Genomic DNA, 27,281 nt, shown 5'->3' on the forward strand with positions numbered 1-27,281 from the left:
AACGAAGGGAGCGAAAAGACAGACGTTAAAACCAATCAGAAGCTGAAACTTCTAAGGGAGTGGGCGGGCACTGCTTCACACTTAGACCAATAAGAACCACAAGTGCCCTTCCAGGCGACCGAACGGCGTCTTCTTTGGCCCAATAGGAGAATGGGGCGGTGCCCGGCAACCAATAGCTTGGCCTCGGGGGCGGGGTGAGGAGGCAGTGTGCAGCAGGAGGTAACCTGGCGAGTGGTAGGGGCGCTTCTTTGGTGCTGTGGCTCACGTTTTGGTATTAGAGGCCGAGACTGTCCTGGCGACGGCGACCTCTGCGGCGACGGCTTAGGCTCTCGGAGGAGTGTCAGAGTACGGTCCGGAGAAGGGGCTTCTGGTCAGTCAGGTGGGCTCGGGCGCCCGGGCTGCCGGGGGAAGGACCCGCGGGAAGCCCTGCTCTCCCGTCTCTGGGGGCGCCCTGCGTCCCCCTTTCCGCCGCCGTCAGCGCTGTGAGGAGCGGCGCGCGCCTGCCTGAGCTCCTGTGAGGAGGGAAAGCCCGCAGCGTCCCACGTAGCGGCCATGGGCGAGAAGGGGCGTTCGCTGGGGTCCCCTCCTGCCCTTCGGGAGCGCTAGGGGGGTCTCAGTCCCTTTCCCCCGCACAGGTGCTCTGTCTCCCCCGCCCCCACCCAAGTTCCTGAGCCCCCTCGGCCCCCTGCTAACACTCAGGCCGGGTTTTCGGCCTCTGAGTCCGCTTGCTACCCCGGTGCAACACAGCTGGGCAAATTGACCTGCATCCCCCCTCGCCGCCCCCTACTCCGGGCGAGAAGGGGCGGGGGAGGTAGTTGCGCGGTGTGCCCCTCCCCCATTCGCAGGCCCCTGCGCGTCACCTGCTTGTCTTATGCTCGCCCCATCTCCCCCTTTACTCCAGCCCTCGTTCTTCGGACCTCGTTCCACTGGACCGCTTCTCTTCTGCCTTGCCTGCCGCGAGTGGGTCCTGCACCCCCTGTTACCCCCTAAATGTCATCCTCATCTCCCTCGAAACTAACATTTTCCATTGGCCTGTTCCAGGCAACGGGAAGGTGAACATAAGGGAGGCAGAATACACTGACCAGAGAGCTTTGCAAGGTTGGGAACTTTAATCGGTTTTGCTAATGGTAAACTATTTTTGCCTTCCTTAAGGTGGCATTTGATCGTTATACCCTCTCTAGAATCTTTGTCCCAATGCAATTCTTTGGTGATAATTACTGAAAATGCAGTTGAAAAGAGTTAACTGCAGCATGGGATTTAAAATATATTATTATTATTATTTTTAAGTAGATGGAATTGGGTTATACTTTAAACAGCTTAACTGGGGTTGCTGAGAGTTTGCAGTGTAAGGGCCTGGCTACCCTAGTTTGTCATAAAATATAGGACATACTTAGCTGTACAGTTCAGTGTGATTTGATCCTACCCAAATGAATGACTAATTACAGCAATGAATCTGTTTTAAAACAATATTCTCTATTTCCTTTTCACAGAGAATTTGTAGTGACCTTCACTGTGTACTCGTTTGGTTTACAGTAGTGTTGATTCTAGCCATATGTTTCTAGATAATAGTACAAACTATGTTGTGCCCAAATAAAATTATGTCAAGAATTTTATGGGGAAAACCTAGGTCTCCACGGTTAATTTTGATTGAGATTATAGAGGTTTGAAAATATTAATTTAGGTATTGGACAGTGAGGGTTTTATTTTGGAGGTTGGAGAAAATGTGAAATATTGGAGTAAGATTGGTTAGAACCCTTAAGATATATGTAGGGGAGGTAAGGGTAGGGGGAGATATATATGTTGTAAATCTTCACAGTGCTTAGTTATGTAACTTACATGAACTGAAATTGTTTTTCCTAGTTCTCAGTGGAGAAATGTAAGTCGTGAGTTTAACATCATGTTTACTGTGTTTTATTTGGCCAGGATTTTGGAAGTTTTTGTGAAACAAATCTTGTCCTTATCCTGTTTGTAACATATATATCAGTATGCTTCCCTGTATTTTGCTATGGTAAAATTCTATCTTATATATGGAGAAATAAGTCTATTAGAGTGAGTTAAAAGAAATCTTTTACTCTGAAGTGGCAGCACTGTCTAAGAGACCATATGTTTGAGCGTTGTTAATAAATCTCACTAGAGCTGGTGTTGTGGCAGGTGCCTGTAATCCCAGTCACATCGGAGGCTGAGGCCTGAGGAGCCCTTGAGCCCAGGAGTTTGAGACCAGCTTGGGTCACATAGTGAGACTTCATCTTAAATAAATAAATAAAACCACACTAAAAAGTGCAAGTTCTTAAAACTGTTCCAACGAATGTCTAGGTGTCTAGAACAATGAAAATAATTTATGACAGAATTATACCTGTCATCAAAGAAAAGTCCTGGGAAAATTGCAAATCTATGAGTTGGCCACTGATGTCAACTGGTTTAAGGCTGCAGTTGAAAACCAGTTATTTTTATACAGTCCTTTCAGGTATGTTTGTACTTAGTAATTACTTGTTTGCAAGTTTAGAGGACTGTAGCTATGATTTCTTCCTAGAGACCTTGACCTTGAGGAACTCTCAGTTTAGTGTAAGAGAGAACTGTATATTAAAAATGAAATACAGAGAGAGAGGTTCTACTGTACGGGCTGTATACAGAGTGCAGAGAAGCACTGCAGCTCCGTGTTCTGGCCTCATCTTCTACTACTCTAGACTTCCTGAAGTGCCATTTTCTGAACGTATCTGGTTTTTTCCCACACACCTGGGCCTCCCTCTGTAAGTGCTGTTCTCTCTCCTTGAAAGCCTTTTCCGCACCTTATGTGTCTGGTGAAGTTCTGTTTTTTTTTTTTTAATCTTGAAGGCTCCTTCCACCTCAACCAAGTAATTACGTTGCCTATTTTTCTGTTATTTCTTTTCTTTTTTTTAAAGTGAGAAAACAGTTAAGAGGACAGAAAAGCTCCCACAGTGGGAGGGGACCCGAGGGGGTTGTCATGTTATTTCTTTATAAATAATTACAGTCAGTTCTCATTGTTCGCAGTAGTTATGTTCTATAAACTCATCTAGAATATTGAATTATCAAACACTAAACCATTACTCCATTATTCATTTATTCACCAAATACTTAGTATGAGCCAGATTCTGCTTTAGTCTGTGGCGAACAGCTGAGGGAATATATGTACATATGTACATATCTCACATAGGTTGTAATCTTAAATTTTAAAAACAGCACATCCTGGTAGATTGTATTTTCTTTATTTGCAAAAGTCAAGGAAGTACAGAAGTGTTAAGTGATTTGCCTGTGGCCTCTCCACTAACAGGTGCCAAAGTTAAGATTCAGACCTTGTCCAGTTGGCCCCAAAGCTAGGGTTTTTGCACTACACTGCACTGCCCTCTACTGTCTCTGTCCTCTGGTCATCTTCATATAAGCGCTAAAATAAAAAAGCCAAGCATCACTTTATTCAGCCTCAGCTTGTGATGTGTGCAAAGAGTAACAGATTTTTCACCACTGTGTGTATGTCTTTGAATGACCTTGAAGGCTCCACAGGTATTGGTTTTGGGGTTACAAATAAATTGTAGCAAGTAAGCAAATTCACAAATATAGGATCCTTAGATAATGAAAATCAACTGTATTTGTAAGTGACCCCTAGGGTCTGTTTCATGGTGACTCTCTCCTCTAATCCTCTGTAAAATGTCCCTGTAACTTTCTTAATAGTTTCTTCACTTTTTCATTTATTCACCCAATGCTTGGTATAAGCCAGACTGCTTTAGTCTATGGTGAACAGCTACTCAGTAATGGATGCAAGTTTTAGGGAAAGAACATTCTCAGGTTGGTTGTTGGCAGGTACCTATAAGAGTTTAGAAACACAAATATGGAATTTAAGGAGCTATTTTATCATAGTAAAATTTACTTCACTAAGTATGAAACTCATCTGTTGCACATTATTCAAGGTGCTGAAGATATACTCATTCTCAAGGAACCCAGGAGCAAGAAGGGAGACAGATGGATATTAACAACTGATTTATCATGTGACAAGTAAGGTAGTAGAGATATGAATAAAAGGCAATCTAAACCAGGAGAAAGGAGTGGTTAGTAGTATATGGGGAAAGATTTTTCATGTGAGGTGATATTTGAGCAATCTGAAGCACTGTACAAATATAAGACTGAAGAAATGGTTCCAACTTAATTTAACATTTTATTTTTGTTTTTAATTTTATATTGCAGAAAATAGTTCATATTTACTGTTGTGAAGTTAGAAAGCACTGATGGCAAAAGGGAAGAGGACTACAAAGCACTCCATAGATTTATCATACTGAGACAGTGGTTCATGTTTTGGTGGATGTATGTTGTACTCTCTATGCATATTTACTATGCATTTTAAAATAGAAATGGTTCGCTGTAGGTGTTCTGTTTATCCTTTTATTTTTATGAGATAAATCTTCAAAAGGAGTGTTTTGCTGCATATTGCTGTACATAATGGGAACTAAAAAAGTGGCTAACTTTTCAGCCTGGTGAACATGTGGTCTTGTGGTGATCTGATCTCCTGAGCCACTTCAGAGTCTTCATCAAAGGCACATGCAGAAATGGAACTTGATATATGTAGGTGTTCATGCTTGGCATTATTGTTTGTAATAACATGATAGGGGTGACTTCAGTGTCTGTCAACAGGGAACTGGTTAAGTAAGTTGTGGTACATCCACACCATGGAATATTGTGTAGTTGTAAAGAAGAATGAGGAAGATGTGTGTACTCATGTATAAGAGTTCTAAGATATATTATGAGTTTTAAGAAAAGGAACAAGGTATGGTATAGTGAGTATAGTATGCTACTTTTTGTACTGAGACAGAATGAAGAGTAGAATAAGAATACACATGCGTGTTTGCAGAGAGAAATTCTGAAATGATACATAAACCAATTAAAGTGTTTATCTGTGGAGGAAGAATAGGAATAGAAATGGGATTTTACTGTATACTTTTAAATACAGCTATATTTAAAATTTTTTTAAATTATGTGTTTTTATGTATTGCCCTTTTAAAAATAAGTGAATGAATGAAATGAGGTTATGAGAAAGATAAAAAAGGACCTAAGGGCCTGGGCATAGTGGCTCACACCTGTAATCCCAGCACTGGGAGGCTGAGGTGGGAGGATCACTTGAGGCCAGGAGTTCAAGACCAGTTTACTCAACATAGTGAGGCCCTGTTTCTACCAAAAAAAAATATCTGAGTATGCAAGCCTATAGTCCTAGCTACTCTAGAGGCTGAGGCAGGAGAATCACTTGAACCCAGGAGTTTGAGGCTGCAGTGAGCTATGACCGTCCCACTGCACACCAGCTTGGGCAATAATGAGACCCTGTCTCAAAAAAAAAAAAAAAAATCGAAGGGACTGCTTTTCTTTTGTTACCAGATGAATACATAGCAATAGCAGCAAAAGTTAGAAGAGCTCCAGGAATAGGAGGAAGCCTTTTCTTCTTCTTTTCCCTAATATTGGGGTTTTTTTCTTTTTCTTTCTTTCTTTTTTTTTTTTTTTTTTGAATTTTTAAGTCAGAGTCTCACTCTGCCACCCAGGCTAGAGTACAGTGGCATGATATGGCTCACCACAGTCTCAACCTCCTGAGCTCAGGCGATCCTTCTGCCTCAGCCTCCCGAGTAATTGGGACTACAGGTGTGAGCCATCACTCTCAGCTAATTTTTAAATTTTTTTTGTAGAGATGACGTCTTGCTATATTGCCCAGGCTGGTCTTGAATTCCTGGGCTCAAGCAATTCTCTCACCTCAGCCTCCCAAAGTGCCAGAATTACAGGCATAAGCCACTGCACCCAGCCTCCAATTTTGTATATATTTTAAAAATACTCTGAGAGCAGTAAAATAATTTAAAACAATAACGTTTCCAGACTGTAGTTCTTGTTATTGCAGTAGCTGCTTTCTTTTTTGGATTCACTTGTACTATTTTTTTCATGTGCATACATATTGTTTTCTATTGCAATCACACTTTTTAACTTAAAAAAAATTTTTTTTTTTTTGAGTTGGAGTCTCACTCTGTCGCCCAGACTGGAGTGCAGTGGCTGCTCCCGGCCACCGCAGCCTCGACCTGCTGGACTCCAGTGATCCTTCCGCCTCAGCCTTCCAAGTAGCTGGAACTACAGGCGAACGCTACCACGCCTGGCTAATTTTTTGATTTATTGTAGAGATGAGGTCTCGCCAAGTTGCCCAGGCAGGTCTCGAACTCGTGGGCTCAGGCAATCCACTCACCTCAGCCTCCCAAGGCGCGGGATTGCAGACTGAGCCACCGAACCCTGCTTAACTTTTTAAAATGTACTGAATTGGGTTTTTCCTGTGGTGCTACAGGAGGACCTTTAAAAAAAATGAAGGGAGGACAGCTCTGTGTACTGTCTATCCCAAAAGTGGGTTGGTCTACCTCAAGAAGCAGGGATTCAAGCTCTAGCCTATATGTGACACATACATGAGAAAAAATAAGAAAAAGAAATGTAAATGAAAATAACACTTCTCCTTGATTATAAAGGAAATGCTCTTTTTGTAATAATTTAGGAGACGAAATATAAAGAAAAATTCGGGTTACAAATACTTTTTCCCCAGTAAGTAATTTGTCATTTCATTTTATTTTTTTCTTTCTTTCTTTTTAGCTAGCCAGTCTCAGAAGTCACACTTCACTTTATTTTTATCCTACTGAATGAAAACTCCCCCCCATACTGTACTCAAATGTTTCCATTTTTTTCTCTCTTGCTACTTTTCAGTTGTTGCCTTGTTAAGAAAAACCTTCCACCCCAAGGTTGAGCGTATTTATTTAAATGCTCTATCTTTTTTCTTTTTTTTGAGTTGGAGTCGCACTCCGTCACCCAGGCTTGAGTGCAGTGGCTCACTCAGGGCCCTCCAGAGTTGACCTACTGGGGTCTGGTGATCCTTCCTCCTCAGCCTTCCAAGTAGCCGAACCACAGGTGCCTGCTACCATGCCCAACTAATTTTATATTTAATGTAGAGACCAGGTCTCACCAAGTTGCCTAGGCTGGTCCCGAACCTGTGGCTCAGGCAATCCATTCATCTTGGCCTCCCAAAGTGCTGAGATTACAGGCTGAGCCACTGAACCTGCCCTTCTTGGTATCTTTTAATTATCTAGGCTTTGGAGCTAGTGCTGAGCGAGGCATTATTTGCACCATCTGAGATTTACAGGTCTTTTATTTTGATATCGAGTCGATGTAACTATTTAGTTCTGCAACCTTGCAGAAATACAAATGTGCCTACTAGGGCTCTGCTTTGTATCCTCTGCTGAAAGAAGTAATGTAGTGAAACTTTGGCTGGCTGGAGGCTTTAAAAGAATGGGTTATTCTGGTTTAATTCCGTTAACTTGGAAGTATAATGGTGAAAAAAATTCCAATTTCAACAATTCCAATTGTTGAATGCAGTTCTAAAATATAGCCAGTAGTTTCACTTTTCTTCTCTAGTTAGTTTGGTATGTTCAGGCCTAGTTGGTGTTTCATTATAGAACTCCTATAGTGCCTTAGGCTTACATTATGAAGATCCTTTTCTAGAACTTTAGATCTAAGAGGATGTAAACAGTATTATTTGAGATCAGACTGGATGGGAACTAACACTTGTAAAAATAAGACACTTCTTATTTTTAGACTAAATCTCTGATTGCAGCTTATTTTCTTATTTTACTCAAAAATAAAGCACATTGTATGGAGGCTGAGAGTAGGAAGGAGATTATGTCTTTTAATTGGATGTCTTTATATCAAGATAGAATATACAGAATCCCTGGCTCTGGACCTACAGAAGGAAGCACATTTTTCTACCTGCTATATGCCAAAGGTGCTTGAACACCCAGAAGGCATATTGCAACACAAATTGCTGGGCCCCCTCCAGAGTTTCTGATTCATCAGATCTTGGGTGGGGCCTGAGAATTTGCATTTGTGACAAGTTCTCAGGTGATGCTGGTGCTGCTGGTCTGGGTATTTCATTTTTGAGAACCGCTGCTATATGCTAACTATAAATCGTAAAACTCTAAGAGAAAGATTAGTTTGGTCTTAGATTAGAAGCATACAGGTTATGGAGCAAATCATGAAAGATTCGACGCTTGCTGCCAGCATAGTGTTGAATTCGGGTAAAGCAATACACAGTGACATAGCACAATTCTTGTTTTTCATGATTGGAAATCATAGCCAAGTATTAAGTGAGAAACTCTGTTTCATTTGCAAGACTTAGAGCGATCAGAGGATTCTAGTTAAATAGGATTTTGTGATTAATCGCATGAGAATAAGCATATGTCCCTTTTCTCTCCCCCATCACTTAGCATTTAGCCCTTACTTTAGAAAGACCTAGTATTTTTTTAAAACTGGTAAATGACTTTGAGTGCTTATTAAATTGAGAATTTGTATGTTTTTAAAGATATTAGCCATGTTTACCATTAAGGGTGTTTCTCTCTTTTTTGTAAATAACATTTTGGAGAATAAGAGAAACTTTTTTCAAAAAGAGAAAGCACTGAAATTTTATCTTATTGGAATGTTGGAGAATATAGTCTGCTTCATTAAACATCAAGTATGCCATGGATTTTCTTTTCTTTTCTTTTCTTTTTTTTTAGTGATTTGTTATTGCATTGTTTAAGACAATACTAGTAATTCTTATCATCTATTTGAAAATTTAAAATAAAGGCCAAAATCATAGACCTCGCATGGAAGCTGTATACTGGAGACAGCTGTGAATGAATAGATAGATAGACATACCCATCTGCATATATGTGTATGTGTGTGTGTGTATAAAGTATGCACACATACAGTTTTTACAGTTTTATTTATCATTAGCTAAAGACAGAGATCTGTGCTTAACTTAAATATCATCTATGGGATCTTTTGGTGAGGAGAAAAGAAACTCTGGAACCCACACCTTTTCATAGAGGAGTTTTGCTTTAACCAGTTTTTCTTGCTTGTCAGCCATCTAATTTCTGTTGTTCCACTGCTAATAGCCTCAGTTGACCAGTTGGTCCAGCCTAGACTGTCTGAAGGAATAACTGATATTACAAACAATGGGTTAGGCAAAGTCCATGTGTAGAAACATTTCTCTTTTGCTCCTCTGAACTTTCAGAGAAGAGTTTAGATGAAGAAAGGAGGGTAGAAGTAGATCCTGCATACCAGGCTAGCACATCAAAAACAACCCAGGCTGTTTTCTAAATAATTGTAGATTTGAGGACCCCACCACACCCAGACCACTTAAATGATCTCATAGAATAGAGCTGGTGGTGGAGTGTGTGCATTTTTTTTTTTTTTTTTGAGTCAGGGTCTCACTTTATTGCCCAGGCTGGAGTGCAGTGGCATGATCACAACTATCACAGCTCGTGGTATCCTCGACCTCATGGGCTCAGGTGATCCTTCCCACCTCAGCATCCCGAGTAGCTGGGACTACAGATGTGTGCCACCATGCCCGGCTAATTTTTTTTCTTTTTTCTTTTGTAGGGACCAGGTCTCCTAGGCTCAAGCAATTCGCCCACCTCAACCTCCCAAAGCATTGAGATTACAGGCATGAGCTATTGTACTCCACCAACCTAGTACTAGTTTAAAGTCTCATGCATTTTGATTTTGAATTGTTGGGATGTATTAGCTATTCAAAAATAAACAAATATTCCTATCTGCCTTCCCAGGACCTACACTATCAACTATACCTTCTCTCTCCTTATGTATAACCTCTCCCTCTCCACTAGGCCCTTTCTACATTAAACATGAACCAGACTCTCCAATCTTTAAAGATAAATAGTTCCCATGGACTTCTCACCTCTCCAGCTTCTGTTCATCCTGGTTCTTTCTTGGCAGCTGGACTCTTTGAAAGGGTTATCTAATACTTGCTATCACCTACCTCCATTTAATTCTCATTCTCATTTTTCTCCATTGAAAGTGCTCTCATAAGATCATCAGGGACCTCCATAGTCCTGAATTCTGTGGATTCTTTTCCTCATACTTGACCATTCAGCAGTCTTCTACATTTCTACTTTCCTGGAAGTGTATTAGTTTCCTGTGGCTGCAGTAACAAACTACCATAAACTGGTGGCTTAAAACAACAACGTGTATTCTCTTACACTTCTAGATGCCAGAAGTCCAAAATCAAGATGTTGGCAGGGCCACTATCCCTGCCAACAGGGAGAATCTGTTCTTTGTCTCCTCCAACCTCTGGTGGCTGCGGGCATTCTTTGACTCGTTGCCACACCACTTCAGTCTCTGCCTCCATGGTCACATTGCTTCTGCCTCTTCTGTCTTAACCCTCCCTCTGCTTTTGGATTGACAGTCGGTCCACCTGAATAATCCAGAATGATGTCCTTATCTCAAGGTCCTTAATTTAATGGCATATGCTAAGACCTTTTTTCCAAATAGGGTACCCTTTACAGGTTCCTGGGATTAGGACATGGACATATCTTTTGGGGAGCCACATTCAAGCCATTACACTGGGTTCGATCTTTTCTTGATTTCTGTGATGCTGCACTTTTCTGGTTTTCTTCTCAATTCTCTGGCTTCTCAGTCTCTTCTTCATATTATCCTCCCCCTTGCCTGACATTGTTCACACATCAGGACTGGGTCTTGGACTCTCTTCTCTTCTCACTTTGCATTTTCTCCCTAGGCAGTATCTTCTAGCCCTATGACTTAAGTTACCATTTATATAAATGACTACTCCAGCTTTCTGTATTTAGACAGACGTCTCCTATTCTTGGTGCATATAGCCAGCCTACTTAACATCACCATTTGGGTGTTTTGGAGGCATTGCACATTTAATGTATCCAAAATAGAACCAATCACCCTTTTTCCCCCAACCCCCTTTCACCACCCAAGAAAAGTTTGCCCTTCCACAGAGTTACTTAGCTCAGTGAATGAGATTACTGTACGCTCAGTTACTTTTGCCAAAATTATCCTTGATATTTCCCTTACGTTGACTCCTCACATCTAGTTCATAACCAAAAACCTCCCAAAATAGTCTTGAAGTCTGCCTACTTCTCTTCTTACTGCCATCATCTTGGTCCAAGTTGCCACCCTTTTTTCATCTATATTAGAGCATGAGCTGCCTTACTTTTCTCTCATTATCCACTTTCAGTCTCTCCAGTCCATTTTCTACATAGCAGCATTAGTAATCTCAAAATATAAGTTGAATTATGTCACAGTGCTGCTGAGAACTCCTTATAATGTCTCCTAATACTGGCTTCCATTGTTTTGGTGATGAAACCCAAAACCCTTCATGTAGTCTCTTAAGATTATGCATTATCTGGCCCTAGCTGCCTCTCCAGCCTCTTTTCTCCTCCTTGTCATTCTCCAGCTATATACATAGCTTCCTTCTTCAACTCCCAAAAGTTCCTTCCTGCTTTTGAGTCTTTGCACATGCTTTTCCCTCTCCTTCCTATTATTAGTGAACTGATATTCTTTAGCTGTCAATGAAAATGTTTCTTGCTCAGGGAAATCTTTTCTAACCATCCCCACTTCCAGACTAGATTGGGCTCCCCTGTGTTTTCTAGTAGTCCCTTTTGCTTCTCCTTTTAGGGTACAGATCATAACTATTCTTAATTATTTGTTTGTCTCTTTCCTGAGAGAATCTAATTACTGTCAGGGCAAGGACTGTGCACCCTGTTGAAAGCAACAGTTGAGCACAGTTCCTCAGCCCTGAGTGCCACTGGGCACTCAGGTATTAGTGAGCGAGTGAAACTAATGTCCTGAATTGCTAAGATATAACTGTGAGAAGACAAAACTTGAATCCAGTGGCAGCACATATGAAGTGAAACAAAATTTAAAACTTTCATCCATAATTAATTTTTTTTTTTTTTTTTTTGAGTTGGAGTCTCACTCTGTCACCCAGACTGGAGTGCAGTGGCCGCTCCCGGCCACTGCAGCCTTGCTGGGCTTCGGCGATCCTTCTGCCTCAGTCTTCATAATTAATTTTTAAAATGGTGTTAACTCGACTGAATGAAGTAATTAGACTGTAGGAAACAAAAGGAAAGATTAGTTTTTAATACAAGTGTTCAATGGATTTTTTCTAGGTAATATAGTCAAAGAGTCCCAAATAATCGTCACAGCCAAACTTTTATAATGGCACAGTGCAGGTTTATAGCTTCTGAAAAATCTCATTTAGTTTCAAAGAATAGCTAGTTTTTGGTATGAGCATGTCAGATCTGAAAGTTGTGGGTGTTCAAGTGTTGAACTGATGAAGCATGTATTCTTGAGATATCCTGGACACATTAAAAGTCCTAAAGTTCTTTATGGCTTGAAACTGAGATCCCTATTTCAAGCCATATATTTTAAACACAAACTCTTGACTGTGATAAGGTGCTAAATCAAATATGCTTGGCAGGCCGCCGCACCTCTGTGTTGACTGTTAACAGTGCTATGTACTTTCCCATTTCAGCCAAAATGACAGCTGTTATTTCCCATTTTCAGCAGGTTTACCACATATATAAGAGGGAAGGTGGGGTGAAGGGGGAATAAATTTCAAACCATTCTTAAGTTTCATAGTGCAAAATATAGTCAGAGACCAGACATAAACTCCTTTATCTACTGTTGAGGCCTAATTCTTGAAGAACTGCTTTTCAAACAGTAATCTGTTTCAAACTGCACATCTATCTTCTTGATAGATAAAAGGAAAGATGTAGCAACTAGTGGTTTGTGTGGCAGAGCTAATTGTCAGTGTTTATTGAATACCATATAAGTTATCTATTGCTAGGTAACAACTTACCCCAAAGTGTAGCAGGTTAAAATAACAAGCATTTATTATGGGTTCTGTGGGTCAGGAATCTGGGAGCCTTTTTAGCTGGGTGCCTCTGCTTGTCTCTTATGAAGTTGCAGTCAAACTGCCAACTGGGACTGCTGCCTCATTGAAGGTTTCACTGGTGGAAGATGCTCACCCACATAGTTGTTCATTTCCTTGTCACCTGAGTCTCTCGGTAGTGTAGCTGACAACATGGCAGCCATTCTTCTTACTCCTATTTATAACACCAAGCTCTCCCCACCTCTGGAAGCTTTGGGTTCATTTTCTTTGTCCTCACTGTACTAGACTTTCACAGTTAACGTGCCTTGATGTGAATGAGGTGAAATAATGAATGTGAAATGGTAAAATGGAGGATCTAAAGAACCATGGTGCTCAAGCATGATGGACTGTGAGCTAGGGAAGAGCTGGAAATAGAAAGAGAACGCTACATGAAACTGGGAGCAGGAAAGCTAAGGTTGATGATCCAGTCTTACCTGGTATCTTCCCCAAGTCGGAAACATCCAAATGCCTTCCCTAAGAGTTACCAGTCTCCAGCAGAACTTCCCTGTTCCCATTCAGTTGTGGGGCATAATAGGCTCATAAGTCATTGTTTCTTGTTTTGTTTTTTTTTTTTGAGTTGGAGTCTCACTCTGTCATCCAGACTGGAGTGCAGTGGCCGCTCCCGGCCACCGCAGCCTCGACCTGCTGGGCTCTGGCGATCCTTCCGCCTCAGCCTTCCAAGTAGCTGGAACTACAGGCGCACGCTACCACGCCCGGCTAATTTTTTATTTATTGTAGAGATGAGGTCTCCCCAAGTTGCCCAGGTGGGTCTCGAACCCACGGGCTCAGGCAGTTCACTCACCTCAGCCTCCCAAAGCGCGGGATTACAGGCTGAGCCACCGAACCCGGCTGTTTGTTTTTGAGGTGAAGTCTCACTCGGTCACCCAGACTGGAGTGCAGTGGCACACTCTCGGCTGCCACAGCCTCAGCCCCCTGGGTTGAGTCTTTCTGCCTCAGCCTTCCAAGTAGCCGGAACTACAGACGTGCACCACCCTGCCCAACTCATTCTTTTAATTTATTGTAGAGACGAGGTCTCGCCAAGTTGTCCAGGCTGGTCTTGAACCCCTGGGCTCTCCCAAAGTGGTGGGATTATAGGCGTGAGCCACCATACCCAGCCCAGTGTTGTTCTTGAATTAACCCAGCAACACAGAAAGGTTGCTTAAACTATTGGATTTGGTACCTTCTTTGGTCTTACTGTAGCACTGTGTGATTTTTTTTTAAGTGACGTTGGATAAATATGTCTTAAATCAGAGCATAAATGTGAAAATACTTCATTAATTTTTAAACAGTATACAAATTAAGTTTGGGGATTGCTAATGTTGGAAAAACTAAACTTTCTATATGTGTGGAAAAGAAATTGAATGATATAAAATACAAAACAACAGTGTATAACCTTTTGTGAGAGACCACTTTCCTAATACTGACAATACTGTGTCAGTATTTTCAACTATTTTGGAAGTATCTGCATTAAGCTCAGTAACATGTTAGTTATTGTATGTGGAGTTTATGGTAATTTTCTACTTCCTTTCTCATGAGCAAGTGCATCCTGCAATTTGCTCTCTACACTCCAAATTGCTCTTGAATTAGAAAGGTTATTCTGTTTTTTCTTCCGGTCTTCCCTTTTTCTTTACAATCATGTATACTCAGAAATTACTTTTGGGGCAAAGGCAGATAGTTTAGAAAACTGAGCTCTGATTTTTTTTTTTTTAATTCTTTGTCAGTGATTTCCATATTGATGGAGAGAAATTACTGTGCCAATGCAAACAACTGTCAAATGAATCTTTGGAAATATAGTACAATACAGCCTGCTATCCAGCAAGTTCCAGGACCTTTAGGAGCTCCTGCTTAGGTGTACCCCACTACTTAGGCGTTTTCCTTGGCATTTAGAACAGACTTGCTTCCATCACTGCCATGCTGCACATGGAAGTGGTAAAAATGAAGAACTGATTTCCTCTCCTCCATAGCCTATGGAATTATTATAGACCTGTATTTGAAATAGACACTGACTTCTTTTGTCTCTATCTAAATATGTTAAACAGATATAGTTCATGCTGGTTGCCCTATTTAAACTACAATGAATTAAATGGGTTCTGTTCTAAATGAAATTTTTTTAGTACTATGTACCAATGAGTTGTTTTTCCATCTGTTCCTTACTCTTCACAATACTACCTTGTCTTTTAAAAATATTAGACGTCTAATGTTCATAACAGGTTAGGAAATTGCAAGAAGGCTTAAAGAGGATTGAGAAATAATATTTTAATGTATCCAGAAGAAGAGAACTTTTTCATGAGTGTTGCCAAGATGGAAATGAGCTAGGGGGAATCATTTGTTAAAGGAAATTTGAAGAAGCTCCAAGGAGGGTGGGGATGAGGTAGACTGAGATGCAGCTGAAGTTGAAGGGAGATGGGATAGAGTTGCCTCAGCACAGCTAAGCTTAAGTATTTATGGAGTCCTAGTATTGTGGTGAGATTAAAATGCATAAACTTTAATCTTGCTTTCAGGAATCAAGAATCCAATTGGAAGGAGAAAAATTATGCACATGAAACAGAACATTAAGTAATGTTAGTGCTGTCCTCAGTGGGTACAATAGCTTAGAGAAGGGAAGTATAGAGTAAGGACTGGAATGGCTTTTGAAGAATGGTTAGGATTTAGATAAGGAACAGAAAAGAGACGTATTCCAAATGCATTTAGCAGCCAAACCAAACAATTTTTTAAAACCATGCCACTTTACAAAGCTGTAGACAGACACACAAACGCACAAGATGTAGACAAGAATTAAGGCCAGCAAAAATTGCCACCAAAAAAGAAGCAAATATAATGAATAAAATATTTTAGTTATGCATTTTTATTTAAAAATTATTTTACAAACAATAAAAATTATAACAAATATAATAAAAGACTTTACAAAAGTTGAGAAAAAGTATATGCCCAAATAGGAAAATGGGCAAAGTACTTTAGCAGGAAAATTGCAAAATAAGAACTATGACTGGCCAGTAGACACATCTTAAAAGATTCAGCCTCAGTAAAAAAGAAATGTAAACAATAAAATTCAAGTTTTCTTTTATGAGATTAGCAGTGGTTTAAAAAGTAAGACTTATGAATGTGGGGAAACAGGAACTTACACACTACTGGTGGGAATTTAAGTTCTTATGGCAGCGTGGCAATAAATCAAGAACTTTTTAAAAAGGAGCATACTCTCCAGTGTGGCAATTCTGTTTCTAGGAGCTATCCTAAGGAAATCATTAGAAAAGATAAACACAAGAAGTTCACCCTTTATAAAAGAAACATTGGAAACACCCCAAAAAACAATATGACTGTATTAACATGGGAATGAGAAAAAAACAGATGGTGGAGTATCTGGTATCACATGATCCTATTACTATTGAGAATGGGTACTTGGGAAATGTGTATGTATGTTTGTATCCACATACACCTAGGGGAGTCAGGAAGGTTATATGTACCACATTGTTCATCACTTAACTCTGGATGGCTGGACAACTGGTGATTTTTATTTTCTCCTTTTTGCTTATCCATATAATAAACATGTATTCTTTCAAAAAATAAATTCTAAAGAAAAACAGAGCTTGAGAATCAGAATAAGGAGTAGGTACTTACAGTGCCCATTAAGAATGCATTTTCTCAGGATCTGGGCGTGCTGGCTCATGCTTGTAATCACAGCATTTTGGGAGACTGAGGAGAAAGGATTCCCTGAGCCCAAGGTTTGAGACCAGCTTGGGCAACCTGGCAAAACCTCGTCTTTTCAATAAATAAAATAAATTGGCCAGGCATGATGGCATGCGCTTTTGGTTCCAGCTACTTGGAAGGCTGAGGTGGAAGGATTTCCTGAGCCCAGCAGGTCAAGGCTGTGGAGGCTGTGAGTTTGCCACTGTACTTCAGTCTGGGCCACAGAGTGAGATTCCAACTCAAAAAAAAAAAAAAAAGAATGTATTTTCTCTCTACTTATTTAAATGTTAAGGAAACTGTAATGATGTTGATTAGGTTCTAGGACTTATAGGAATTTGACGTGGAAAGATTCCCACCCCTCCTACCCCTTCCCCACTTGCCTAGAAACTAACCGAACTGAGACATTTTTTCTTTTAACTCTTAATTGTACGTCTGTATAGTTGATAACTGCAGGATATGATTGGTTTTTCCAACAGTTACAGACTAACAGTTTCTGTTGATCTATAGTTAAAATCTTTGACTCAGAACTTCAGAAGCTTCTGGCAGAATCTGGGTGTTACAGGTTTACACTTCCTTGATCCTTATATTCATTTTATCCTTTCTTTTGCTCCTATTTAGATTCTGTCATAATGAATGGATCCAGTGTGGTGAATACATCGCCCAATGTAAAATCCAAAGAGGACCAGGGGTTAAATGGGCATGATGAGAAGGAAAACCCATTTGCAGAGTACATGTGGATGGAGAATGAAGAGGATTTCAACAGACAGGTAGAGAGAGAACTGGAGAGTTAATGATACGTGTAACTCAACAGCTGTAATATTCTACTGCCAGTCTGTTACAAAAGAAATGGATGTCATTGGCTTTAGAATAACTTAAAAATACATGGAGACCTCATATGAAATGACCAAGAAACATCTTCAGCTCATAAGAGATCAAAGTGATAATACCTTGAAGGACAATATTATTATTTTTCTACTATGCTGATTAAAAGAGGACACAAACGTCAAACTGATCAATCAGTGAGTAGCTGAAATCCTCACCTGATGAGCCAGTGTGTAACCAAATAGATTTGCATGTAACTCTACACTGTGATGTACCTTCTACGTGTAGTTCATATCACACAGTAACCACTGCAGAGAGGCTCTGCCCTCAGCCTCATTCTGGCTAGATTTGATTATTGGATGTCTCAAAGCAACCGTAAACCACTCTAGGAGATTCTCAGAATTTAAATCAAACAGGACTCACCTGGATCCCAGAGGACTGACTTTAAAACCCTTGAATCAATCCAAGGTCTTGAGGTCCTTTATCCTGCCCTGATTCCAGTTTTAGTCCTAGGAACCACTGTGATTATATAGCTCTCTATAATGATCAATGTGAAATTACTTGCTTGAACTGTGGAGCAGTTAAAAACAGAATGGTAATGAGGTTGTTTTCCTGTACTTTGTGGTTTGTTGCTTTCATTTGCTTATAGGAAATATGTGAAAAATGTGAAACTCTACGTTTCATTTAGAAAAATATGCAGACATAAAAGAAGTTGAAGAACTCTATGTGAAGATAAGTATGTTTTTCATGAGATTTTAGGATGGTTGTGTTTGGCTTTTCTGTTGCCCTACCAGTTCCATTTTGCCTTTATCTAGCCTCTGAATGAAAAATATGTTGTTGAAAGTATAAATAGTTTTCAGTAGCTTTGATAGTACTGACATGCTCTTAACTCCACTGATTGAGATTGCACTGGGACTATTAGGAGCCGTATGTCTGAGCTGTGGGTCAGCTGTAAACTCCTTTATGTAGGAGTTTAGTAAACTGAGTCAGGATGCATGGGAAAGTGCTAGAAAGCTGGGAACTTGCAGAAACAAGCACATGCGCATGCACACACACACGCATACACATATACATGCCCCACACAAAGAATCTGAGGAAAGACTATTGAGAAGCTTTAAAAATTGTAGTAACAGGCTGGGCGCAGTGGCTCAAGGCTGTAATCCCATCACTTTTGGGAGGCCAAGGCGAGAGAATTGCCTGACTTCAGGGGTTCGAGACCAACCTGGGCAACTTAGTGAGACCTCGTCTCTACAATAAATAAAAAAATAAGCCAGGCATGGTAGCACACTCCTTTAGTTCCAGCTACTTGGAAGGCTGAGGCTGAAGGATCACCTGAGCCCAGCAGGTCAAGCTGCGGTGGCTGTGAGTGTGCCTCTGCACACCAGCCCAGGCAGCAGAGTGAGAATCTGACTCAAAAAAACAAAAAAAAAATGTAATAACATGTTTTAGGAGAACTAGGTAAGCAGAGGCAGCTATATCCTTAGCAGCTTCCAGTATTGCAGTGAATACCAAGCCTTAAGGAAGACTGAGCAGGTAAACAATTGCTCAAATTGCTCCAACCCTAATATTTCACAGGTAATACTGGCTTGGCAACATTTTTTGAAACTGGTATATAAATTCAAGTCAGGGGATTGACCATTTCAGAGAAGCCTTCTTTTGTTCCTCCTTTGTGAGCAGGGGGTTTTAGGAATCTGGGGTGTGACTGTTGTCAGTTCTCTCTGTACACCTACCTATACATTACTTTTTCACCATGGTGAACTGCTTACCACCACCAGCCCCTGTTCTATTACTAGTATAGCTTTCATGGCAGTTCAGAGGTGGTTTTGCATACCATGCTCCTTGAGTTGGATCTTAAGGAGGAAGAAATTGGTTTCTAGCTAGCACCCCTGATATAATATCTTCTGACTTTCCAGTAAAATATCTAAGAAAACAAAGAATAATATGAAAACAGCTTACAACCCCCAAAACTTGGAGTGACATTCATTTTTCTGTTGAAAAGATTTTCATTGACTGTGAGGCTGATAGAACTGGATTGAAATGTAGTTTGGAGGAGGAAAAAAGATTAAGTCTCAATACAGGTAGTATCACCCATTCAAGATCTCCGAAAGTATAGCTCAGTAAAGAAGAGGCGTGAGATCTGACTGGTCACAGTGGCTCATGCCTGTAATCCCAGCACTTTGGGAGGCCAAGATAGGAGGATTGCTTGAGGTCTGGAGTTCGAGATTGGCCTGGACAACATAGTCAGACCCTGTCTCTGCCAAAAAGAGAATAATTCAGCCAGTATGGTAGCGCATGCCTATAGTCCTAGCTACTGAGGAAGCTGAGACAGGAGGGTCGCTTGAGCCCAGGAGTTTGAAGATGCAATGAGTTATGATTGTGCCATTGCACTCCAGCCTGGGCTACAAAGAGGGACCTGTCTCAAAAGTAAAATTTTTTTTAAAAGACCTAACATATTAGTTATGATTGTGAATGGTTTATACCCCCTCCACCTACATGGAATATGTTTTTGTTTTTTAAAAGAAAAAAGGATCTTGCTATGTTGCCCAGGTTGAACTCAAATTCCGAGGCTCAAGGAATCCTTCCACCTCAACCTTGTGCACTACTGCACCTGGCTAGGATTTTTTTTTTTTTTTAGTTGGGTTCTCACTCTGTTGCCTAGGCTGAAATGCAGTGGCATGATCATGGCTTACCATAGCCTCACCTCCTGGGCTCAGGTGATTCTTCCATCTCAGCCTCCTGAGTAGCTGGGACTATAGGTGCACACTGCCACGCCCAGCTAATTTTTTGTTTATTTTTTATAGAGATGAGATCTCACTATGTTGCTTAGGCTGGTCTCAAACTACTGGGCTCAAGCAATCCTCCCATCTAGGCCTCCCAAAGTGCTTGGATTATAGACATGAGCCATACCTGGCCTCTAGCTAGAATTTTTAACAGAGAAGAGAAAGAGACTCAGTTGGGTTAAGGGAGGAAAAGGGGAAAAGCTGATTATGTGCATTTTGCAAGATACACTCTCACTTGCTACCTATGCAGTGTGTAGTAAGTAAAAGTCAGGATCAGTATATTCCAAGATGTCAGCACTATTCATTCATGTGTGGGTGTTGAGACTAACGGTGACTTTTTTCTTCCAATTTGGTGTTCTTAGTTCTAATTTCTCAACTTTTTTTTTTTCTGAGACAGGATCTCACTCTCACCTAGGCTAGAGTGCAGTGGCAATGATAGCTCACTGCAGCCTCAAACTCCTGGGCTCAAGTGATCCTCCTGCCTCAGCTTTCCAAGTAGCTAGTACCACAGGCTTGTACCACTACTCCCTGCTAATTTTGTAGGGGGTCTTGCTATATTGCCCAGACTGGTCCTGAACTCCTGCCCTTGAGTGATCCTCCCACCTTGGTCTCCCAGGGCACTGGGATTACAGGTGTGAATCACTATGCCCAGCTAATTTCCCAAATCTTATACAAAGAAAATAGATTACTTCTGTAGTAAGGGAAACAGGCTCACATATAAAGGCCCTGAAAGAGAAATATCTGAATTAAAATGCTTCAGAAACGGAAAGTATAAAAAATGGACAGAGAAAATGCCAGAAAATTTCAAACACACAGAAAGTAGTATCAGTACTAGATAAAATGGAAACTGAAGGGACAAAGTCAGTCGTCTCAAACCCTGATAAAGCCACTGCTTTATCTACTAAGTTTATGTAATATTCTAAATCCTTTGTTGTCATTTCCATAGTGTTCACAGCATCTTCACCAGGAGTAGATTCCATCTCAAGAAACTATTTTCTTTGCTTATCCAAGTAAGAAGCAACTCCTCATCGGTTCAACTTTTATTATAAGATTATAGAACTTCAGTCATATTTTCAGGCTCCACTTTTTATTCTAGTTCTCTTGGTGTTTCCACCACATCTTCAGTATCTTCCTGTTCTGAAATCTTGATCCCCTTAAAGTCATTCATGAGGGTTGGAATCAACTTCTTCCAGACTTTTGTTAATGTTGGTATTTTGACCTACTCCTGTGAATCGTGAATGTTTTTATTTTTTTGTGTCAGAGTCTCACCCTGTTGCCCAGGCAGGAACACAGTGGTATGATCACTGTTCACCTCAGCCTCAACTTCCTGGGCTCAGGTAATCCTTCCACCTTATCCTCCCAAGTAGCTGGGACTACAGGTGTGTGCCACCATGTCCAGATAATTTTTTAAAATTTTTATAGAGACAAGGTCTTACTATGTTGCTGAGACTGGTCTCGAATGCCTGGGCTCAAGTGATCCTCTCGCTTCAGCCTCTCAAAGTGCTGGGATTACAGGCGTGAACTACTGCACCCAGCCATGAATGTTTTTAATGGCATCTAGAATGGTTCATCCTTTCCAGAAGATTTTCTTTTTTTTTTTTTGAGTTAGAGTCTCACTCTGTCGCCCAGACTGGAGTACAGTGGCCGCTTCTGGCCACCGCAGCCTCGACCTGCTGGGCCCCGGCGATCCTTCCGCCTCGGCCTTCCAAGTAGCCGGAATTACAGGCATACGCTACCATGCCCGGCTGATTTTTTGATTTATTGTAGAGATGAGGTCTCGCTGCCCAGGCGGGTCTCGAACCCACAGGCTCAGGCAATCCACTCACCTCAGCCTCCAAAGGCACGGGATTACAGGCTGAGCCACCGAGCCCGGCTTTCCAGAAGATTTTCAATTTGCTTTGCCCAAATCCATCAGAGGGATCCTATCTATGGCAGCTATAACCTTGTAAAATGTATTTCTTAAATAATAAGACTTGAAAGTCGAAATTACTTCTCAATCCATGGACTGCAGAATGGATGTGTTAGAAGGCACAAACACAACAGTAATCTCCTTGTACATTTCTATCAAGTCTCTTGGATGACTAGGTACATAGTCACTGAGCAGTCATGTTTTGAAAGGAATCTTTTTTTCTAGGTAGCAGGTAGTGGGCTTAAAACATTCAGTAAAATATGTTGTAAACAGATGTGCTGTCATCCAGGTTTTGGTATTCCATTTGTAGAGTACAGGCAGAGTAGATTTAGCATAATTCTTAAAGGGCTCTGGGACTTGCAAAATAGTAAATGAGCATTGCCCTTAACTTAAAATCATCAGCTGCATTATTCTCTAACAAGAGAATCGGCCTGCCTTTGAAGCCAGGCACTCTTTTCTCTAGCTATGAAAGCTCTAGATGACATCTTCTTCCAATAGAGGGCAGTTTTCATCTGCATTGAAAATCTGTTGTTTAGTGTAGCCACCTTCACTAGCTAGATCTTCTGCATAACTTGCTGCAGGTTTTTCATCAGCATTTGCTGCCTCACCTTACACTTTTATGTTATGGGGGCAGCTTCTTTCCTTAAATTTCATGAACCAACTGCTGGCTTCCAACTTTTCTTCTGCTGCTTTCTCACCTCTCTCAGCCTTCATAGAATTGAAGAGGGTTAGGATCTTGCTCTGGATTAGGCTTTGACTTAAGAGAATATTGTGACTGGTTTGTCTTCTGTCCAGATCACTAAAACTTTTTCCATGTCAGCAATAAGGCTATTTCATTTTCTTATCATTCATATGTTTACTGAAGTTGCACTTTTAATTTCTTTCAAGCTTTTTCTTTGCATTCACAAGTTGGCTCACTGGCACAAAAGGCCTAGCTTTCAGCCTGTCTCAGCTTTTGACATGCCTTCCTCACTAAACTGAATCATTTCTAGCTTTTGAATTAAAGTGAGAGACATGTGACTCTTTCACATGAACGCTTAGAGGCCATTGTAGGATTATTAATTGGACTGACTTCAATATTGTTGTGTCTCAGGGAATAGGGAGGCCCAAGGAGAGGGAGAGAGATGGGGGAGAGGCTGGTCAGTGGAACAATCAGAACACACACAACAGTTATTAAGTTCACTGTGTATATAGTGAACTTAATCAATAACATGGCACCCCAAAACAATTACAGTAGTGACATCAAAGATCACTGATTACAGGTCACAATTAACAGATACAACAATAATAAAAGTTTTAAATATTGAGAGAATCACTAAAATGTGACACAGAGACACAAAGTGATCACTGACCTCAATAGACTTGCTTGATGTAGGACTGCCACAAACCTTCAATTTGTATAAAACCCAATATCTGCAAAGCACAATACAAAGTGCAGTCAAATAAGATGTGCCTGTGTATAGTGAGTTTTTTTTTTTTTTTTTTTTTTTTAAACTAGTCAGACATGGTTAAATCCAATTTTTGCAATGTTTTCATGGAACCTTGTGTTGGGAGTAAGGTGGGGGAATTTAGTATATGAAATAACATTTTGGTCTAATGCCATGTGTGATCTGGTGTAGACTAGTGGGAAACACAGCTTGTACAGACAGGTCAGCCTGGCAACCCCACATATGAACTTAGAGACTGGCAGAATGTGAGTCTGAGATAGAAGTGTATTAGGTAAGGAAAGCCTGGACTGCTTCAACAAAGATCTGGCAGTAATTCATTGTCTGATATCTCTGAGATCAACAGCCCAAGGCAAGCGTTCCAGATAGAAAGATGATTCTGTGCCCACTTGGCTGCTTCCATGTGTTGCTCCGCCACCCCAGGGCATATATCAGCTGAGTAGCTGAGGGAATCCTGGGACGTCTAGCAGTTGGGAAAGGGAGAGAGCCAAAGGCCAGAGCAGGAGGTTTCCTTTTAACCAAGTGATGGCAAAGTGCCCATGCCCCTTCTGGGGACATTTTGTAAAGTAGTTACTTGGCCACATCCAGGTTGGGAGGTGGCAAATGTGGTTTTAACTGAATGGCCTGGCACTCTGGGAAGAAGGAAACAAGTTTAAAGGGGACAGCCAGGAGTTGCCACCTCAGGTGGCTTACTATGTCAGGGTCTGTGTGAATAGTACATAGACCATGCTTTCTGTCACACCTCTGTGCCAGGCAACCATCTTTATTGGTTGTGCCAGTGAACAGGGGTGAATTTAATAAGGGGGGACTTGCTGTTATACTCCTAAAGAGATTCAGAGCAGCTTCTAAGGAGTCATGTTAAACCTTGTGGCTTGGTAATATTTTAAGCACTTCATAACTAATTTTCTTGAGATCGAAACATGTGTGGCTAATTGCAGTGTTGAGATACTCTTCTTGCTACCAGTGACTTTTCCTTTGAATTCATGAGGCAACTGTATAAGCTAGATTGGGTGATTATTTTTTGCTTGACCTCCCTTCTGGGGATGGCGCTAATGCTCTGGAAATCTGTCACCAGACAGCCTACAGGAGAGGGACGGCCAAACATGAACCAAGAGGCCTGTCAAAGTCACGCTAAAATCTGCAGAGGGAACCACACTCTTTACCATGAGTTAACGGTATCTGCAAAGAAGAATAAAAGTAAAATATCCTAGATATATATATTGCTTTAGTTTAGGGCAATGTTTAAGAAATGTGAAGCTGTTTCAACATTCATATAATTTCATCTTTTTTGAAAGAATACAACATTGATTTTCTTTTTTTTTTTTTTTTGAGAAAGCAGGATTTATTAAGAAGACAGAAAAGTTCCCACAATGGGCGGGGACCCAAGGGGGTGTCCCGATTATATAATTTTCTAGTACTATACCAAAAAGTACTCTTTATCTTCTAAGGTTCTGAAAGTATTTTTTTTCCCTTGGCGGGGGGTTTCCTTAACTGAAAGTGGCTAGAAGCCGAGAGCATTGGTTTTTATTTAATTTTCACTATCCAGGTAGTGAACTAGTTATATACATACTTTCTATATCTTTTTCATACTTCTTGTAAAATGAGAAATTTAAGATTGAAAAAGGAATTTCAAGCTCTAAAATGATTTTCCATAAGTGCCATACAAATGGAAAAAATTGGTGTTACATATTAGCAACCTTAGAAGATCTGTGAAAACCTTGAATATCTGCTGTTTTGAATAACTATTTTCTTAGTCTTGTTGTTGATAGAATTTGATTGAAAAAATTAAAAGTGATGTTTTTTTAGCCAGTCATTAGAAGCATCACAATTCTTAGATCCCAAGATAATTTTTAATTGTAGAGTAATAACCTCGGAAGGAAAGAAGTGGATAAAAAACTAGAAGGAATGAGTCCCCATGGGACAGTAAGTCTGAGCCACTCCCCTTTGCTTGCTAGGTGGAGGAGGAACTGCAGGAGCAAGACTTCTTGGACCGCTGCTTCCAGGAGATGCTGGATGAAGAAGACCAAGACTGGTTTATTCCATCACGAGACCTGCCTCAGGCCATGGGACAGTTGCAACATCAGTTAAATGGACTGTCGATCAGCGACGGTCTCGATTCTGAAGATATTTTGGTAAGAGCCATATGTAGGTCTATATGTGACATAGTGAAACAAATGTAGGATCTGCAGTCCTAGACTCTTGAGACCCCACAACCTTCTCCAAGTCTCTGGAACCCTCTGAGCTGCTTTCTCTACTCATCATATGGGCACTGATAAGTGAGTGCAGTGAAGAAGCGTTGCACCTCATAAACCACTGAGGAAACACTATGGTTGCCAGCATCAGCAACGTTCTCTTCTTTTTTCTTTTTTTAAACTCAGAGTTGGATGCCCCAACTTCTATTTTCTAGTGGGCTTTTCAAAGTGAAATTGGGATTAAGGATAAAAATGTGAACACAGAAGAGATTCCATTATCATTCATTGTCATTTGCTGCTGTCCTTGTCTTTTACTGTCCCCTAAATCTCTATTTGCTATAGGACTGAATGATTCTGTTATAAAAATTGCCTGTTCATTTTGCAAGAAGTGCACTCCTGAGAGGCCATTTTCCACTTACACTTAGAAAACCAGATAAATGAATCCCCTGCTTTTCATGTTTAGGTAATGTGAGAATTCTGTGAGCAATATAGTTCTCACTCAACTTTGCTGAATGATTAGGCCCTGCAGTTTGCTAAGGTTTTGAATAGTCACAAGAGAGTACAAAACCAAAGAGAATACAGAAAGATAAGGAAAAATAAAGATTGTGATATTCAAACTGGTTTGATGGAGTACCCAGATTTTCACCAAGGTAAGGTACTCAATGAATTGAAAAAAATCGAACTTACAGGTATCTGATGAGATTTTGGAAGGAAATCATCAGGAAGGAAACAGGAATCTAAAGAAGAAAGGAAGCTTACTCAGGGCTGTGTCAGGAGCTGTTGAGAACAGCCCAGCAGTGACAGCCTGAATTAGAAGGAGTTGTATTTCTTTCTCTCCCTAAAGTTAAGGGAAAGGTAGTGATAATCATGGAAACAGGAAGTCTTGAAGTGAAGCTTACCTTGAGATTTATTATCTCGTTTATTATCTCTTATTTCAGAGCAAAAGTAACCTGAACCCAGATGCCAAGGAGTTTATTCCAGGAGTGAAGTACTGAGCCGGCAGAAAGCTCTGAGGAGGACTTGTCTTTCCCCACATCTGGGGATAGTAATGCACAAAAGCGGGAAGCAGATTTGGGGGGTGGGAGGGCAAGGGGTGCACATTGGGCAAGGGGAATGGTGGTTTAATGATACTGTGACTCTGAGTAACTGACGTGCTCAGTCTTACTCTACAAGCCTCTGGTTATTTCTCCTTTGTTCTACTGACTTTCGTTTGGAGCGGTTTCCTGTTTTGTTTTTTATATTAGCTCTTTTGATTAAGGAAATTGCATTTTTTCCCCTTCATCAGCAATGTTCTGCTGTGTGTATTTAAACAAAATAAGCTGACCAAGAAAGATGGGGTGTTTAGGGAATACCCTCCTCACCCTGCTGTATACTTATCAGGGGCAGTGAGCACTTGGAGAGCTACTTGTGGAGTCTGTTAGATAGGAAGAGGGTCAAGCAGAATATGCAGGTGGTGCCAACCAGAAGCCAAGGCTCAGCACACCTGGCCCCTGTGGCTTCCTGTGGTGAACTGGGATCACCAAAGACCTGCTGAGACCATATCTCCCTGCCCTGAACCCCATTTAAGACAGACTTAGGGTACTTGGCTTATGGTAACACATTCGATGGACGATGAAGGTTGTAATTCAGAAGGGGGGGGCCTGTGGTAGCAGTTGTTTGTCACCTGGGCCATTTAGTTACTGTTGTCCTATTCTTAAGCCT

At 40.8% G+C, this 27,281-nt stretch overlaps 1 protein-coding gene across 2 annotated transcripts; it reads left to right on the plus strand.

Moving 5' to 3' along the window:
* Positions 1–206: 206 nt before the first annotated feature.
* On the plus strand, positions 207–26,841 carry PAIP2B (poly(A) binding protein interacting protein 2B). Of its 2 annotated transcripts, none has more exons than XM_008058768.2 (4): positions 207–379; positions 17,051–17,199; positions 25,344–25,520; positions 26,519–26,841. In XM_008058768.2, the coding sequence occupies exons 2-4, from the start codon at positions 17,062–17,064 to the stop codon at positions 26,573–26,575; spliced, it is 372 nt and encodes a 123-aa protein (XP_008056959.1). In that variant the 5' UTR covers positions 207–379; positions 17,051–17,061; the 3' UTR covers positions 26,576–26,841. The 2 variants fall into 2 exon arrangements, with proteins under 2 accessions (XP_008056959.1, XP_008056960.1); XM_008058769.2 differs by having other exon boundaries at positions 207–370.
* The last annotated feature ends 440 nt before the right edge of the window (positions 26,842–27,281 follow it).

The sequence above is a fragment of the Carlito syrichta genome, unplaced genomic scaffold (assembly GCF_000164805.1).
Source record: "Carlito syrichta isolate Samal-C Ts95f unplaced genomic scaffold, Tarsius_syrichta-2.0.1 Scaffold303625, whole genome shotgun sequence".
Taxonomy (NCBI): Eukaryota; Metazoa; Chordata; class Mammalia; order Primates; family Tarsiidae; genus Carlito; species Carlito syrichta.